The sequence below is a fragment of the Schistocerca cancellata genome, chromosome 12 (genome assembly GCF_023864275.1).
Source record: "Schistocerca cancellata isolate TAMUIC-IGC-003103 chromosome 12, iqSchCanc2.1, whole genome shotgun sequence".
Lineage (NCBI taxonomy): Eukaryota > Metazoa > Arthropoda > Insecta > Orthoptera > Acrididae > Schistocerca > Schistocerca cancellata.
In genome coordinates, this window is record NC_064637.1 from 21,231,662 (window position 1) to 21,249,757 (window position 18,096).

Genomic DNA, 18,096 nt, shown 5'->3' on the forward strand with positions numbered 1-18,096 from the left:
AACCAACACACACACACACAAACCAACACACACACACACAAACCAACACACACACACACAAACCAACACACACACACACAAACCAACACACACACACACAAACCAACACACACACACACAAACCAACACACACACACACAAACCAACACACACACACACACAAACCAACACACACACACACACAAACCAACACACACACACACAAACCAACACACACACACACAAACCAACAAACACACACACAAACCAACAAACACACACACAAACCAACAAACACACACACAAACCAACAAACACACACACAAACCAACAAACACACACACAAACCAACAAACACACACAAACCAACAAACACACACAAACCAACAAACACACACAAACAAACAAACACACACAAACCAACAAACACACACAAACAAACACACACAAACAAACACACACAAACAAACACACACAAACAAACACACACAAACAAACACACACAAACAAACACACACAAACAAACACACACAAACAAACACACACAAACAAACACACACAAACAAACACACACAAACAAACACACACAAACAAACACACACAAACAAACACACACAAACAAACACACACAAACAAACACACACAAACAAACACACACAAACAAACACACACAAACAAACACACACAAACAAACACACACAAACAAACACACACAAACAAACACACACAAACAAACACACACAAACAAACACACACAAACAAACACACACAAAAAAAACAACCCCCAACGAAAAAAATACTCAACCAAAAGACTTGACACCCACACCTCAACCCCCCCAACCAACCCAACCGGACCCAAAATAAAAAAACCCAATTAAAAACCAACTGCAACATAAAAAAATCTCAATCACACACTACAACTCAACAAAAACTTCAACAAAATAGAACCTCCACAACTAAAACACAAACCAACACAATTCCCCCCCCCCCCCCACACTTATCCACCCCACATTGAGCCGCAGCCACCCACCCACCTACCCAAACCACCCTAACCAACTACTTTAGGCCTATACATTTTGCTAACAGCCCTTTAAAAAACCCGAAAAACACAATAGCCCTCAGGGACACTCTTTCGTCAACAGTACTCATCTAAATGAACTGAAGGTTGGAAGAGCACATCTTCCCCCCCCCCCCCCCCCCCCCACCCAAAGAACTGACTTAATTGAATCCCCTCTCACCCAACCCACTGTATGAAGAAAATGCATCTGAAACTACTGTGGACCCTGGTTCTAAGTACCCCTCAATTAATCCCACTAATTCCACCATAGACCTCCCTTCCACAACCCTAAAAACACATTCACAACACCTGCACCCCCCCCCCCCCCGGAACAACAGCCCCCACCACACCCATACACCAACTACATACAGACTTACCCCTCCCTCACTTCCTTTTCCCAAACTGCGACTAAGAAGTCCACATCAACCCCATGCCGCCCCTCCCCCCCAAGCTAACCCCTGTACTTAATAAACTCTGAACACACTTCACGGCAAAAAGAAAACCAATCAAGCACACTCCTCTCACTCACAACAGTCTCATGCACGCAAAAACTGTGTGAGGATCTATAACAAAAATAATAAGTCACCAGTACAATCTCGCGATTGCCCAACCTAGACTTCTCGAACCAGGAACCACGCCGTATGGAACGCCAAATGTCATCCTTTCGACAGCGCCACATTTAACCGTCCCTGGTCCGAGATGCCAGAACTTTAGCCAACTTCATTTCTTCGCTACAAATAGAGCACTTCACAACCCTGGCAATTAAACCAAACAGCTGCAAAAACTATCAGTTCCAAAGCAGTGTTTCCCATCATTTCACTCAGATGCGCGCTATTAATTTTATCCGTCATATCTATTCCTGAACAAAAACAACAACGAATTAATTTACTCAAATTACCACACGACCTACAGTGAACAACACTAAATTAACCTTCACACAAAACCACTAAATCGTTAACTCACTGAAACGAATTCCACTACAAACACAGCCAACACTAACAATTCTGTACAATGAGCAAGAGCAAATTGAGCCCATTACACCACACAAACGAAAGCCCAGAACACACCACCAGAGGGCACAACAAACCACAACACGACGACATCTACAAACACACCACACTCGCAAACCAAACTCCACACCGTCATGACGTGACACACCACAACACCCTTACGTCATGGGTCAAAGCCGACGCATGGGATCAATTTACAGTCCTCTGAAGCAACTAACATCAGTATGCTATGCAGTTTCAGTAACAATAATTCAATTGAGCAGTAGCTTACACATTAAAACAGATATTGGATTATCAATTCTGTCTTTATTTATGGAAAATATTCCAGGAAACAAATGTACTGAATATAGTAACAACATCTAAGCTGCAGTAAGAGGCTATAGACATTACAACAAAGTGGGAAGAGGACTCACTGTACTGAATTGTTTATACACAAAGGAATCTTTACTGTTCCAAGTGAATAGTTTGCAAACAATGTCCTACATAAAGAGATGGACAAGCACCAAAGAAGTAAGTCTTTACATGAACATGGAAACAGATGCAGCCACCAGTTACACCTCAGCAGGAAAAAAAATAAAATCTTGTGCTGTATAACAAAATAGAGTTATGCAATTAAGTGATCGAAGACAAACATGAAATATACACCTCCAGTAATACTGTACACTCAAAATTATTCATTAAATAGCAGTTTTGAAACTTCTGGATTACCTGAAATATGTAAATTATATAGACAACTGTACTATTATAACTACTATAACTGAGGGGCTTTTGCAATACATTCAATTGAATAGTGAAAAATGCTGTACAAACATGTAACAGAGCAAATATTTCAGACCTATTTATGTAACTGTGTGTACTTGGGCACATATTTATGACATACATACAACTTACATTGTCTACACGTGGATAAATATACAGTAGTCTAGAATAGTCAACCATCAGGTTCCCAAATCAGAAGACATCTGAATTCTCAGGTCTGCTCAGGCCAAATTCAAAACTGTTTGGTACAGTCAACATTACTTCACTCCTAAATCCAAGAAAGCTCTACAAATTAGGAGAAATAGTTAAGAAAAGTCAAATTTTAACCATGCTAGAAACAAGATTGCAAAGTGAGAATGCCACCACGTAGCACAGATTTTGGAAATTACAGACTATTCAAAAAGCAAAAAGGGCAAAATAACACAAATAAATATACCCCATGTGGTAGATTGTATGAACAGTTTCATAAGACATTCAGAGATCCATAATCAAAGTGAAGAACAAAATTAATGACAATTTACTTTGAATGTGCAAATAAAATTTAAACAGTAATTAATGTTAATCGGCCAAGGGGAGGGGAACAGAAAAGTAAACATGCGATGGGGGGTGATAGAAAAATTAATCTCTAAAATTCCACAAAATCATGGGAAAATTTTGACAGAGTATTTTAATGATCAGTTAGTGCAAGAGAAAATGCAAGGAAATAATTTGTGACTTCCTTGCGCACAAATGGAACAAGCAAAATGGATACTTGTCTAACTGTGTAGAAATTGTAACCACAAAACTGTCAACACATTTCAAACAAAACAAAAAACACCTGACAAGAATTTAGGCGAAATCCGTACTGATCATATCACAATCTCATAGCCACATCACAAGGGGATTTTAAATATGTAGAAGTACACAAATGTCCAAATATTTACAGATCACTACCTAACCACAGTGAAACTAAATTTAAAGCCTCAAAAGTTCAGCAAACAGATACAGGTAATACCGAACATGATACTGATTAACTCCAAGCAATGCTATTAGCAAATGAACTCAAAACACAAGCACAAAACTCCAAAGAAATCTCAACAAACTTATCGAAACTACATAAACTCAAATTCCTCTACAAAGATGGAAAGAGACATCCATGGTGGAACAGACTGCGCAAGCAGTAAAATCTTGACAAAGAGCATTCAAATCATCAAATAATAAATTGAAAAAAAAGTGCCAAGCAACTCCAAGCAGCTTGAAAATTGAACCAAAAGACATTATGAGAAGTCATCTTCAGGCTTATAAAAAACAAGGATTCTTATATGAAACACTTAAAACAAATCTAAATGGATACCAGCCCCAAAAACTGTTTCATGAAAGACAGTGCACACTTGGCACATAACCAAGAAATAGATAATTTAAAAAACTTCCAAACTGCCCTAAACCCAAAGAAAGATTTCTATCAGAAATTCTAAAAACCAATTCAGATTCACAAGCATCAAATGAAGGGGAAATTGCTGAACAAGAGGTTAAAAATAAGCATTTGGTTAGGACAGAACCGTTGCATTAGTCCTACAAGCTCCCACAAAAATTTTAAAAGAAAATTTACAGTGATCATGCAAAATATCTGACAAAACCATACAAACTGGAAAACTGCACTGATACATCCACTACATAAAAAAGAACCATAACCGATAATACCTTTAGACGGGCCTTCAGTTTCTGCCATTCAAAATTGTCTTAGTGTACACACACACACACACACACACACACACACACACACACACACAACAACCTGAATTCAAATTCGGTGAACATCAGGAAAATTCCAGACCAAACGGATCTTGTCTGAAACAAATTTTAGCTATGAAACTAATTCTCACATCAAAATATTTATAATAAGAAAGTATCTTTATAGATTTTAAGAAAGCTTATTAGAAAAAGTAATCCGAAAGTGGCGAAAACTGAAATTACAGTTTAAAATTGATGAACCAATCAAATTCAAGAGTGATTCTCAACCCAAATATATATGTTAAACTATTCAGAGACAGCTTTCTGGCTAACAAGTGACATCCGTGACAAAAAAAATGCATATCAAAATACACAAAACTGAGGCACGACAATACAGCCACAAAACAAGTCTGTCTATATGGGACTGAAGGCACTGAAGAAATCCAATGTGAAAAACGAAAATAACATTTTTAGTTTGAAATCGCATTTAGGAATGAAAATACTGTACATAGAAATTGAACGGGCAGAAATTGCGCTTCAGGGTACTCTTCCTGGCACAAAAATCCAATGAGACCATTACAGTTTGATCCTATGAGCGCAAAAAGGAGCTATTCTGTAAGACAACGTAATACAAACAATAAGAAAAGGTAAAACTAAACCATAAAATGCCCCTAGTTGTACATGGCGTGGTCAAGTAGGTCCCAAACGTGATAATTATTATATTACATTAGGTTTTCGTTACAACAATGAAATGAAGTATTCAGCAGTAATCCAGCGAGAAAACGAAAAAATAGCACTATGGTTACAGGTGGCTGTCAGGAAAAGCGGATTTAATTGAATAGCTCAAACCTTCGCAATGTTTCGACTCTGTTGCCACTAGCTCACTGGATGTCACGCCGATTGCCTCTTTCAACTCGCGCAGTCGCGCACTCTTTCAAACGTCACAGTGTACAATTCGATTATCGACACTTGTTGTCGATTACATCAAGGTCGATTAAAAGTTAACCGAAAAAATAGGCCTTTCAAAAATTGTAATACACCACCCTCGTTTTAAGTTAAATGAGGGAATTAATCGCGATTAAAGTTAACTGAGGTTGTAGACTCGTTTACCTTGAATTCATCGCAGTTGAAAGTGAAACGAGGTAAGCAAGTGCCCGCCGTATGAAGGTGGCAGCCCGTTTTGATGTTTTATGGGCCAGTTGTATAATCTTGGGCTGTTTTTTTTTCCTTTATTGTCTTGGGCTGTAAATCCGGGAAGCCTAACAGACACATCATTGTGGTCCAAAACCACTCGGAAGTGACGTCGAAATGACGTATACATAAACGCGCTGCACACTTGTCGACTGATCGAGATCTGTGGTCGAATCGAGTTAGCGGGAAAAGCGTCTGCTTTGTTCTTCACTGTCATACTGCCCGTGTATCTTGAGTGGTTGTGTTTTCGCTATCGAGCAAAATGTCTCAGGTGTATGAAAACATCTTTCGTGACGCTCTGAAAGATTTCAGAGGATGGCTTGATTTCAGGCTATTGTAATTCGTTGGAGGAGGTAATAATAATTTTATGTTAGAATTGGCTGGCAAAAATATGCGCCTTTAGAGACATTAGGAACTCTAGAAAATAACTTTTTTCTGCTGCCAGTTAAGATTTCATTTCAATAAATTTTATATGTCGCTTTCCGCGATCTGATTCCAATTTTTATGTGAGTTTTTTATGTATTATGCAATTTTTTATTTGTTTTCGTTGTGAGGTTCTGCATTGTTACATTACCTTTACTGTAACATATACGCGTGGAATATTGTAATTAATGATCGCTGTTTAGGAAGTTAATGGCAACTTTGTTTCAAAATTCGCCGTTTCTGAGTTCGTCATCTATGTATTATAGTAAGAGAAACTGAACATTGCAGCAGCTCAAGCGCATACGTCGTCTCGAGTAAATGGCATAATTTAGAAGACACACACATGAAAATGGGACTCAGGGTCTGGGAACAGTCATGCAAAAGGAAAATAAAAAGCAGTATATTTGCAGCTAATGTCATTGCCAGAGCGTGGGCTCTGTATTCCACATAAAAGTATCCTGCATTTTCCCAGGAATTTTACATAGTTCTATCTAATTGCAGTATCAGCTCCAGTGCATAATTGCACAAATCCATTACTCCTGTTTTCTTTGTGCTGGCACTGAGCTGAATTTCATTGAGGTACTGAATTCAGAGATTAGCTAGAATACTGTCTATGCAGGGATATGGAGCTCTGTAATTCAAATGACTGTAAGATCCTTAGTTTCTCACCAAAGTTTCAGCAAGGTCAGTGACATCAGCTATGAAACAACTTTTTTCCTCAATAGCACTGTAATGAATGCCACTTTATGCAAATGTTGCAACATGACCATGTTTGGCCTCCGTACTGAATTCTGAGCAAAGGTGTATTGTTGATGGATGCTGAGTGAGAGCTTTTTGTTCAGGATACCATTGCTCAGTAATAACTGTCCGCTTAATTAATACATGTTACAATGTTTCAATTATTACCACTGCTTAGGTGGCTGCTTAAGTATGTGTGGATAATGTTGGAACTCTATTGGGATTGCTGGATTATATTTGTAGACAAAGTCTGTCAGGATCTAAAATTTTCTCTGCACCACACTGAAATTTTGATAACGTAAGCTGTTTTAGTCTTTAGAAATGCTCGTTGGTGAATATGGGTCCTCATAGGGTATAGAACATTGACACTTTGAAGCCCTCAAAGTTAAACTTCTCTCTTACAGGTGTTCTTTCACATCTACACTCTTTTCTTATTGCCCTGCTAGATTTTATTTTAATTTCTTCTATTGATCTGGCTTTTACTGGAGATGATGTTGATGGGAGTGAGTTATTAAGTCATTTATTTATTTTTGTTAGTTTTTCCTCTCACAACATAGTACTTGGGATGAGGCAAAATGTCTTCTGGAGATATTATCTCAGTTCTTCTGCTGGATAGACTTCTCGAGGAGGAGAAATGTTGAGGTCTGCATCTATAACCTTGTCAGGAATACCAATAGTAGAAATAGATGGCAAATTATTTTTAAGTTTGGAGTGTATCAGTCAAATAAGCCTTAAAAGTGATGTATTATTTCTGTTGGTGATAAGGAGGAATTCTGGCTAACCAGCCCAGATCGTGATTGATTTTGCTCTTTTGTCATTAGATAATTTCCTGTATCATACAATAACTTAAGTAAGACTTCAAGACAACAAGTCGTAGCTTATGGCTTGTATGATGTGGGAGAGTATGCAAAATTATGCTGTTTTTTTCATATGATGATTATGCAGAATCATAAGTTGTGGTCTTTGAGGGGAGTGTGTTATGTACGTAATGGAAGTTTCATGAATTCTGTGAGCAATTCATCGTATCATGCTCTCTTTCCCAGGTCTTTGTCACAGATTTCAATCCCTTTGCAAATTAATGTGCCAAGATGCTTGCAGATTTTGTGATTAAGCTTAATGGATGTTGTATTGAAGTAATGTAGGCAGAGGTCTTCCACTTTTGTTAAGAGTTTGACAGCCGAAAACTGATATTTTTCAATTGTAGGAGAGAAATCTTTTTGCAATTTTTACAAAAACTTTTTCATGGATGTATTAACCAGTTTCAACTTTCATCAGTTGTACTGGATAGTTTTGATTGGTGATTGTCTTATTCTTAGTATATAAAACCTGGAATTCATAGTATGCATAATTATTATGCTTAATAAAGCTTTTGTTGACATAAGGCTAGGCGTGCTTGAAATGAGGTTAACTGAAGCACTGATCAGTTAACCCCAAAACTAGGTCATTAAACTTCATGTGCACTTGGAAAATATTTTTCATCATCATAATCACAACTGAAAGAACATTTTATGATCACAATTTTAACTGAAGTCAACAGTAACATAATTTGTGGTCAGTGAATAACAATGGAATAAAAGCAAAAGAGCAGACAAATGAACTCCCAATTTTGTTAACTCATCCATGGTTAATAACAACACTTACTTTAGCTGTCAAAAACATCAGATGTGATGAACGGCTGTGTACATTAAATAACTGAATTTTGTAAAGCCTAAAATTTCCCTCTTCATTCATGTTTCCCAGTTAACCTTCAGTGTAGTTACCCTCAGTTTATGCTACTGGTCACTTTATTCTCAGGTGGAAACACTTCTCAATCAGCTGAAAACTGTGGGGTTTTCATAATGTGTGAGAAGTAGTCGTTATAAAGAGCCATCTTCAGATGTTATGAAAAGTAAGTGAACTGCTGCATTAATTACTTTCTGTGGTTTACCATTTTAGTTCATATATGTATACTTGAAGGAAGAACTTAGTTTGCTGGAATTAGGGATAGTATATATACTTTAAATGGATATTTCTTTCTAAGCTGCACTAACAATTGATGGAATTGACTTTTTGTTATCGTTAATAGTTGTTGTGATATGCGAGGCAGAATTGTATTAATCATTTTCCTCTGTGTTGACTTGTTTGTCATTTATCCATTTTCACAGCCATACATTCAGTAATTTTTACACACTTGCATTTGATAATAGGCTGATTAAAATTATTAGTTGGTTTACAATTCCTGTTGGAGCTGGTTTCCTCCAGAGTGCTGAATGCGTCAGGTCCAAACAATCTCTGTTCGCCATTTCCTGACTGCCACAACAGCTGATCAATCCACTTCCATTTTCTTGTCTGACTTCCTTTCTTGATGTGTTTGAACGCCATGCAATCATTTGCTGCCTACAACCAGATTGGCCTTAAACATTTTAAGACAGTAGGCATAACTACATATCCTTACAATATCTTTATGGTGCTAGAGCTAGCTTTAGCATCGTAACATAATGTGAAAGGCTGATCTGGTTGAAGGCAGCACATGATCGTTGGGACCAAATAATCTTACATTAGTGTAATGTAGAGTGGTGGCATAGTGCAACAGATAAGAAACATTCCTGATCCATATAAAGTTGTGGATTTGAGTTTTGACAGATTCTTTGATATTTTTTATACCAATATATTATCAAAATTACTTCATTATTTTTATTCAGTTAATAGGTTTGGATGCAGTTTTATTTCTAACACTCTGCTGTGTCATTTTTGACATTGTATTTACTTTTTAATTCCTTATATTTCTTCTTCATATCATTATTTCATTTGAAATCAGCTTGTCACCTATAACATGTAACTGAATAAAAACCAGGACTGCTCATCAGTTGGTAATTTGGCAGTCCATGCAGCTTGTGTGAGGACAGTTTCAGGTGCCATAATTAATTAAAGGAAGAAATTAGTTTGCTTTTAGCACTGAAATACAATTTTTTTCCCCTTGAGTTTGCTTATAGAGAATAGCTTCAGCTAGTTTCCTGCCACATGCTTAGTGTTGGGTGTTTCACCATCAAGCCAGGCCAGGCAACAGCATTAGGTGTGAGGCTCTGCTGCGACTGCCCGTGGTCAGTGTATTAATTGTTGTGAACAAAGTATGATTAACAGTTCTTCTGTAGAATGGTGACAGCCATTTTCTAGGATATATTGCACATCATGTTGCGGTTAGGTTATCAAATGAGTTTAAATTCTGGGCTATAAAATGTCGTATCTGCCACAGTTATGCCATTTGTCACTCCAAAACCAGTTGCCAGCAGAGCATGTCATATTCATGTTATTTCATAATGGCCACTTCCAACACTGCACAGAGTTACATGTATACGTCTCCCATCCTTTTGTAACCCCACCTGTGCTCTGCCTCTACTGAGCTAAACCTACTTTTTTTAACACGAAAATTAAATTGAACAGCACTTGCTGAGTGACCTGCTCTGTTTGTTGCCTATAATACAGCAGCAGCCGGTGTGCTAACACTTCAGCAACAAGTGACAGATGCCAACTAACAAATAATTTTAATGAATCTATACTGCTGTGTTCATGTTGAAATAGTTTCTATGGTTTTCGATAATTGTGGTGTTGATATGTAAAACAGTAGTCAGCTCATTGAACCTATTGACAGGCATGTTTAGCTTTGTCTTCCTAGTTACATTTATTTTTTGTAATTCCACATTTATAGTAATTACATTTTTCTACATAAGTGTTCTTCACATCTCCTTTGTTTACAAAGAATATTAATTCCACATTTATTGGAACCACAATAAAGCACTTAAGTTGCCCAAAATCAGTATGGTATCCTCATTGCACATGGCAGTCAGTTCCATTTCTTTGCTAGATACAATAGGTGTGACATCCTGTAAAATTTTGCTCCAGTACTATGTAAAGTAGACAATCTGCTTCCATCAGTTTAGAACTTTGACAATACCTATCAAATGAATGAAATGTTTTCTCACATTGTATTTAGTTAATTAGCAATAACATATGTGAATTATTTAACAATAACAATGTTTGTGTTTTTGTCTGTGAGAAATATATTAACTGTTCCAGGTAAAACAAAGCATTTCTTCAAGCAAATGCAGGAACATGTCCCTATCCCCTTTTTTGGTTGTGCATTTGCAGTGGAGAGTGTGTGGTCAAGGCACTGTGTTTTGGGGCCGAAATACTATAAAAGTAAAGAGTCTAGTGTACCTGAGCACTTGGTAATATCATGCTGTGTTAAGATAGACTTACTTTCCATAAAACAAGTTCGTTACAGGGAAAGTTTATTAAATAAATTTTATAGTAGTTCTTTACCCTCTTTAGGAAGACCATGTGACTCCTCGTAAGAGATTGAGGATCATGGATACTGGAAAATCCAACTGCCCAACAACTTTAAATATGAAGTGTATAAGGGTGTATCCTGATTACAGTATGCACTCAGCAACTGAACACAGGGATACCAAGGCAAAAGTAAGTATCCAGTTTGGGTTCTGCTTGGAGAAAATTTTACATGATCAGTTGACAGTATACTTTAAAATCTATTGTTTTTAATGCTCTTAATTAAATAATTGATACATTTTTGTCTTACAGGTTCTTGCAAGTCTACAGAAAGATTTGGCATTGCCATGCCCGCCGAAGGGCTACCTACGTTATTATTTGACTGCTTCTCCAGCAAGTGCGCACACACACATGCTACTGAAAGTGTTGAAGCAAGTGGGTACATACATCCTTCACTTGTAAAGGAAATCAAAAACTTAGTAACTCAGTGGAATGACATCTCTCAAAGTCATTAAGTTGGCTCTAGATAGATTTGTTGAAATCAATTTCATTGGGACACACATACCAGGTCAAATGAATACTACCTTTTACCCCACAGAGAAAACTATTTACAGTCACATTTATCGGACCCTTTATAGTACGAATAAAGTATTGTTTGACGAGACTAGACTGCAGAATCAGGTTGATGAGTGGCACAAAGACTCGAGCAATCACATGATTTATTATAGGCATTGTATGGAAGCCAGTGGAGAAGTGAAACCATTACTTTTTTGCTATCAGAGCAGTTGGCAGAGAGATCTTTTGAAGAAGTATGGGGGTAGTTGTTTGTTAGATGCAACATACAAAACATCATATGATATTCCTTTATTTTTTATAGCTGTGAAGAGTAATGTGGGCTATTTGGTTGTCGGTTTTTTTCATTCAGATTGAAAATGCAAGATCCATTCATGAAGCACTAGACATTTTCAAGGACTGGAACAAGGATTGGAATCCCCTCTATTGGGTTACCGATTTCTCGGAGTCGGAGATAAATGCAATTGAGCAAGCATTCCCTCAGACAAAAGTTTACTTGTGCCTTTTCCATCCAAAACAGGCATGGGGAAGATGGTTGAAAAAAAGGATAATCTACGTGTTCCAAATGACATGAAGAGATTTCTGGACATGTGGCAAGAAATTTCAGAATCATCAACAGAGAGAGAATTTAGAGATCACGTAGAAGAGTTGCGAACGCACGAGGTTTCTCGGAGAAACGAGCGTGCGTGGCCATACTTTCAACAGCAGTGGCTAACGGTATGTGAAAGATGGGTGAAAGCGTATGTAGACAAGGGCAGATTTGCAACCATTGACACTACAAATGGAGTTGAAGCCATGAACAAGGTTGTAAAACATTTTTTCCTTAAACACAATTCAGACAGGACTTTAACTGGGGTTACTAAGGTTATAATAAACCAGTTTCTTCCAAGCCTAATTAGAAAGTACTGTCTGCAGAATTCTGCCATCAAAGCTTATAACAAAGATGTTCCACTGTTTTTGCATAAAAAACAAACAAGTTTGTGAAACATGTCATGCAGCGATATGAATCAGCGAAAGTTAACTGCAAAATCAGTGAGTGGGAGATTGGATGGTTCATTTTGTGTGGAGAGTGCAAAGTCCAAAAAGTGTAGTTATGTTGTAAACTTTGATATACCAGATTGCACATGTGTAGATTTTCGGAGATATAAATACCCATGCAAGCACTTCTGTGCAATCTTTATTTTTTACCCAGAGTGGGGTTTTGATAAAATGCCAGAAAGTTATGAGACTAGTCCATTAATCTGTCTTGATGAAATGTATGGTGTGGGCTTTAGAAGTGGCTCTTTAGTAATTTCATGCGAAGGTAGTAGTACTGATGAAGCAGCTGAGGAGGCTGTCAAGGCAGCAAATACAGATGGTCTTGTTCAAACCCAGAATATTTCTTCGCAGCAGTTTGAAGCGAGGGAGCTGTGTAAACAGATTTATAATCTCACATACAACTGCAGCAACAGCGAAACATTACAAAAAGTACTTGAATCACTGAGCAACTGTGTGCAAGATTTGCAATTAGCAAATCCTGAAGTTGGTGGTCTCCCATTAGTAGTGCCATCAACTTCCAAACAATAGTGAAGAACGATGCCAAAAGCCTTAAGAGATCTGTCTTAAACACATTATAACTTTCCATTTGAAGGGTAAGAAATGATGGTTTATTTGGATTTTAGATAGCTCTTTGTCTATGTAAAATACGAATAAGCTCCGTCATTTCTGATCCTCGAGATGGAATGCTATGAGGTCTTTATGTTGGTCTCTGCTTTTAAACTTTGTTGCACATTTGAATTTCGAAGTAGCAATAGATAAAATATTATAAAAAGGATAGTTGCTACATTTGTGTGTGTGTGTGTGTTTGTGAGTGAGTGTGCGCGCGCGCGCGCTTTTGAAAAGGCCCTTGTTGCCCGAAAGATAAGTCCGACAGTCTTTTTGTTGTGCCTTTCTGTGACTCGGCATCTTCACTATTTGGTGAGCAGCAACAACTATCCTTTTCATAATATTGTTACATTCCATCCTGGATTTTTCGTTGTTCACCAGAGAAAAGATTTTTCTGAGGAATTAAACTAGATGATAGTGTAGAACTTGCAAACTTTTTAAAATATGAAGTAAAAGATTTTAACTTTAAATTAGTTTAATTCAAATATGGGACAATGTTGAGAATTGAAAAGGTGGAAAAAATAAATAAGATATATCTTAGTGGCATTGAGATGTCGTATGACTGATGGAGAAAAGATTTTGCATTTCTTTTTCCAAGTAAGAATGCACTTGCTCTCACTTGCTTCAATACATGTCTAGTGATTCACGTGAAACAGAGAAAAAGATAAAGACTGCCCTGTTAATGAACATGTGAGATTGCCCAGTATCACTCTGACAGAAGAGTGTGCTGTTTCCTTGATATGGTATCTGGTCATCAATGTCATTGGGACCAAATGAAGTAAGGATTGACTTTTTTTATTTGCTTTGGAAGCTTAATGTGTATCAGTTACCTACATATTGCATATCTACCACCTTGGTTCTAATGTTCTTAATAACTTTGCAGAGTTACTGCAGAGACCACACAGAAGCAATTACTGTTACTGGAATACCAGTAATGTTTATTAAATTCAGTTATAAAGTAGTTCTGGGCATTGCAGCTGGTGAGTAATGTCATTGGGCACCAAAAGAAGTGAGTACTAAATTTTGGAATTGTGCCTTGAAAACATGTGTATCAGTTGTCTTCATGTTGCATAACTCAATTAATTGTTGTTAATTTATTTGTTAGGTTCAGTTACGATGGATTTGTGGCCTTCAGTCCGTGGGAAAATTCACACCAGATTGAATCAAGACTGTTATATTCCAAGGATATCGAAGATTGATAGTATTCCTGAAGGAAAACAATCCATGTAGTATTTCACGTGTGTATCAAACTGCCATTTGTTGTGGCACATAAATGTTTGCAACTTGATTGTAATTTTTGACAGGTTTCTCAACAATCCAAGAATTTCTTGTAATGAGAAGTAGACATTGTTGCTTGGGTAAAGGAAATACAAATCACGGTCAATACAACTACCTTATTAACTTTCCACAGATAAATATTTTTCACTACTGCTACTTAAAAATTCAAATGTGTGACAGTTTGCTTACAGAACTTGGCATAAAGATCTCCCTTATTTGTATTTTTTAGATAGCTCTTATTGTTTGATCCTTCAAATGGAATGCTATGACCTCCATGTGATCTATTCCTTAGTAGTTAATTATCCATTAAGGCACAAATATATGAACATTACAATGAGAGGGGTCTTTATGCCAGGCCCTGTAAAAGTAATGGCATCTTACTTAATATTATTGTTGGGAATTTGATGGCACAGCTGTGGGGAGACCACAAATTTCAGGGTTTGCTAACTGCAAATCTGGCACACAGTTGCTGAGTGATTCAAGTACTTTTCATAATGTTTCACTGTTGATACAGTTGTATGTGAGATTATAAACTTGTTTGAACAACACCTTCACTTCAAATTGCTGCAAAGAAATGGTTAAGGTATCAGTGTGATGCTCTATGTGTTTCCTCAACTTTGTCCTCATTGCTACTATCTTCATGTGAAATTACTGCAGACACACTTCTGAAACCAAACCTGTACATCTCGTGGAGACAGATTAATGGGCTATTCCTGCAGCCTTCTGGTATTTTATCAAAACCCCACTCTGGATAGAAAATAAAGATCGCACAGAAATGCTTGCATGGGTATTTATATATCTTAAAATCTTCACATGTGCAGTTTGGTAGAGTAAAGCTTACAACATAATTACAGTCTTTGAACATTGTACTCTCCATACAAAACATTGTCCAACTTCACATTCACTAATCTTGCAGTTAACTCAACTTTCCCTGGTTCATATCACTGCATGACATGTTTCACAAACTTGCTTTTTTTAAAAAAAATGAAAAAACAGTGGAACATGTCTGTTATGATTTGATGGCAGAATTCTGCAGACAGTACTTTCTAATTAGGCTTGGAAGAAATTTATTTCTTATATCCCTAGTAGCCCCATTGAAGGTCCCATCTGTGTTCCATTTTAGGAAAAAAAAAATGTTTACAATCTTGTTCATGGCTTCAACTCCACTTGTAATGTCAATGGTATCAAAATTGCCCTTGTCCTCATAAGCTTCCACTCACTTTTCATGTACCAGTAGCCGCTGCTGTTAAACGTACGGTGATGCATATTCGTTTCTCTGAGAAGCCTCACTATCTCTTTTGTATGATCTGTAAATTCTCTGTTGGTGATTCTAAAATTTCTTGCCACATGCCCAGAAATCTCTTCATGTCATTTGGTATATATTCAGCCATCTTCCTCAAACCTGTTTCAGACTGAAAAGGCACAAGTACACTTTTGTCTGAGGAAATGCTAGATCAGTTGCATTTATCTCAGACTATAAGAAATCAGTAACCCAGTAGATGGGATTCCAATCCTTGAAAATGGCTAGTGCTTCATGAATGGATCTCGCATTTTCAACTTGAATGAAAAAGAAAACCAAATAACCTGCATTACTCTTTACAGCTATAAAAAAATAAAGGCATATCATGTGTTGTTGTTTTGTATGTTGCATATAACAACTATCCCTGTACTTCTTCAAAAGATCTCTTTGCTAACAGCTCTGATAGAAAAAAGTTATGGTTTCACTCCTCCATTGGCACCTATACCATGTTTGTAATAAATCATGTGATTGCTTTATTCCTTGTGCCACTCGTCAGCATGATTCTGCAATCTAGTCTCATCAAACAATGCTTTATTTGTACATTACAAGGTCCAATATGTGTGAATATAATTTCTTTCAGTGGGGTAAAATGTAGTATTCATTAGACCTGATATGTGTGTCCCAGTGAAATTATCAATAAATGTATCTAGAGCCAAATTATTGGCTGTATGATGTCATTCCATCGTGCACCTGAATTTGTATTTCCTTTACAAGCTATTGTTAGCATGTGTGTGTGCTGATTTGCTGGAGAAGCATAGAGATAGTCTTTCAGCTATCTTTGAGACATTTAAAGGAGGTGCTTTAGAAATGAGTGTCCTGATTGATATGAAAAACAGTTTTCACATTTTCTGTACAAACTGTAAACAGTTCCTCAGTTGGTGATTGTGGAAGAGATTGCCATAGCCACAGTATTGATCCACTGTCAGGTGGTAAACCTAGGATTTCCTTCCAGTATGAGCCAAGTGAAGTAAAACTGTGGTTGGAGAAATGTTTTATATTCTTAAACTGAGTATTTGCAACCCATTATGTTGGATTGCAGTTCATGTGTCAACACTTAAAAATGTTTAGTTCTTCACTGATGACACGTGATACAATTTCAATTTTTAAGGCTATTCTGTGTCAAGTTAAATTTTGAATTATCCATTTAAGCTTATTTTTTTGCTGTGTGGCAGATGGATTTATGTTCATGTAATATTTTTAATGTTGATTGTGGTAAGGTGTAATCATATGTAAATGCCCAATAAAATAGATTGATATTTATATTTTTTGTTTCTGTATAATAATTCTGTAGCTTGGTGACCTGAGTTGTGTGTGTGTGTGTGTGTGTGTGTGTGTGTGTGTGTGTGTGTGTGTGTAAGATATTATCATTTCATGGGAAATGTGGCAATAACAGATCAGAAATTGTGTGCAGAATATACCTAATTATCAACACCTGTAAGCGGCTAAAGGTCTGGGATTTCATTATAATTTCATTCTTAGAGAGCTGCAAGATCACAGAGCTGTACAGATACCAGCTTCATATAAATTAGTAAGGTTTTTACTGACTATTATTCACCAAAGCCGACAAAACAGGCTGCGTTTAGTAGTAGTAGTAGTAGTAGTAGTAGTAGTAGTACTACATAATGGTGATACTTCAGTACAACTTTGAACCCTTTAAGTGGTTTAGTATATTCTTCAAGGTATGTTTCACATGCATCTAAGAAACTTTTGCCTTGAATGTCATGTGATTTTGCACTCTGCTGCCAAGTTTTCCTTTTAGATTTATTAAATTTCTTAAAGAGGCTTCTGTTACAAACACTAGCAATCCACATAGGTAACATGTGTGACTGATATTCCTTATGTATCAGTTTCACTCTGTTGTTGCTGGTAACTGTTATGATGGAAGAGTTGATTTGTGCCACATTAAGGAAGGTTAAGAAAAAAGTCATTTACAAACTCGTGAAAAGGAGGCAGGGTTCCCCAAAAGTATAAAGGTTGCCATAAGCAGTCACTTTTGTTGGATTAAGTTATTTCCATATCCTTTCTGGATATTTAAGCCAGCTGCATCCTATTGTAGAGATAGACTAACCAAAAACCTTAGTGTTATATGAACAGAGCAGAAAAAACTTTATTAAATGCACAAAGGACTGGTAACTACTTACATGTATGGACCACTTTCCAAAAAATACACT

At 36.9% G+C, this 18,096-nt stretch overlaps 3 protein-coding genes and 1 long non-coding RNA gene across 7 annotated transcripts in view; 2 read left to right on the forward strand and 2 right to left on the reverse strand.

The window, feature by feature from the left end:
- Positions 1-11,865, forward strand: part of LOC126109584 (uncharacterized) — a 239,864-nt gene extending 227,999 nt beyond the window's left edge. The window contains exons 1-4 of one of the 3 annotated variants that reach the window (XM_049914619.1): positions 5,900-6,059; positions 10,921-11,072; positions 11,176-11,322; positions 11,443-11,865. In XM_049914619.1, coding sequence (XP_049770576.1) covers positions 10,947-11,072; positions 11,176-11,322; positions 11,443-11,592 — 423 coding nt within the window. In that variant the 5' untranslated portion in view covers positions 5,900-6,059; positions 10,921-10,946 and the 3' untranslated portion in view covers positions 11,593-11,865. Of the gene's footprint in view, positions 1-5,899; positions 6,060-8,741; positions 8,756-10,920; positions 11,073-11,175; positions 11,323-11,442 lie in introns of those variants that run through there. The other 2 variants (XM_049914618.1, XM_049914620.1) reach the window with 2 other exon arrangements.
- The window catches only part of LOC126109576 (uncharacterized), a 558,983-nt gene that overhangs the window by 82,300 nt on the left and 458,587 nt on the right, over positions 1-18,096 (reverse strand). The window lies entirely within an intron of this gene.
- The window catches only part of LOC126109579 (coiled-coil domain-containing protein 144A-like), a 343,757-nt gene that overhangs the window by 82,210 nt on the left and 243,451 nt on the right, over positions 1-18,096 (reverse strand). The gene's annotated exons all lie outside the window — the stretch shown is intronic.
- On the forward strand, positions 12,748-17,159 carry LOC126109587 (uncharacterized). Its single transcript, XR_007523692.1, has 3 exons — positions 12,748-14,125; positions 14,231-14,356; positions 14,453-17,159. It is a non-coding gene; the product is annotated as an uncharacterized LOC126109587 (long non-coding RNA).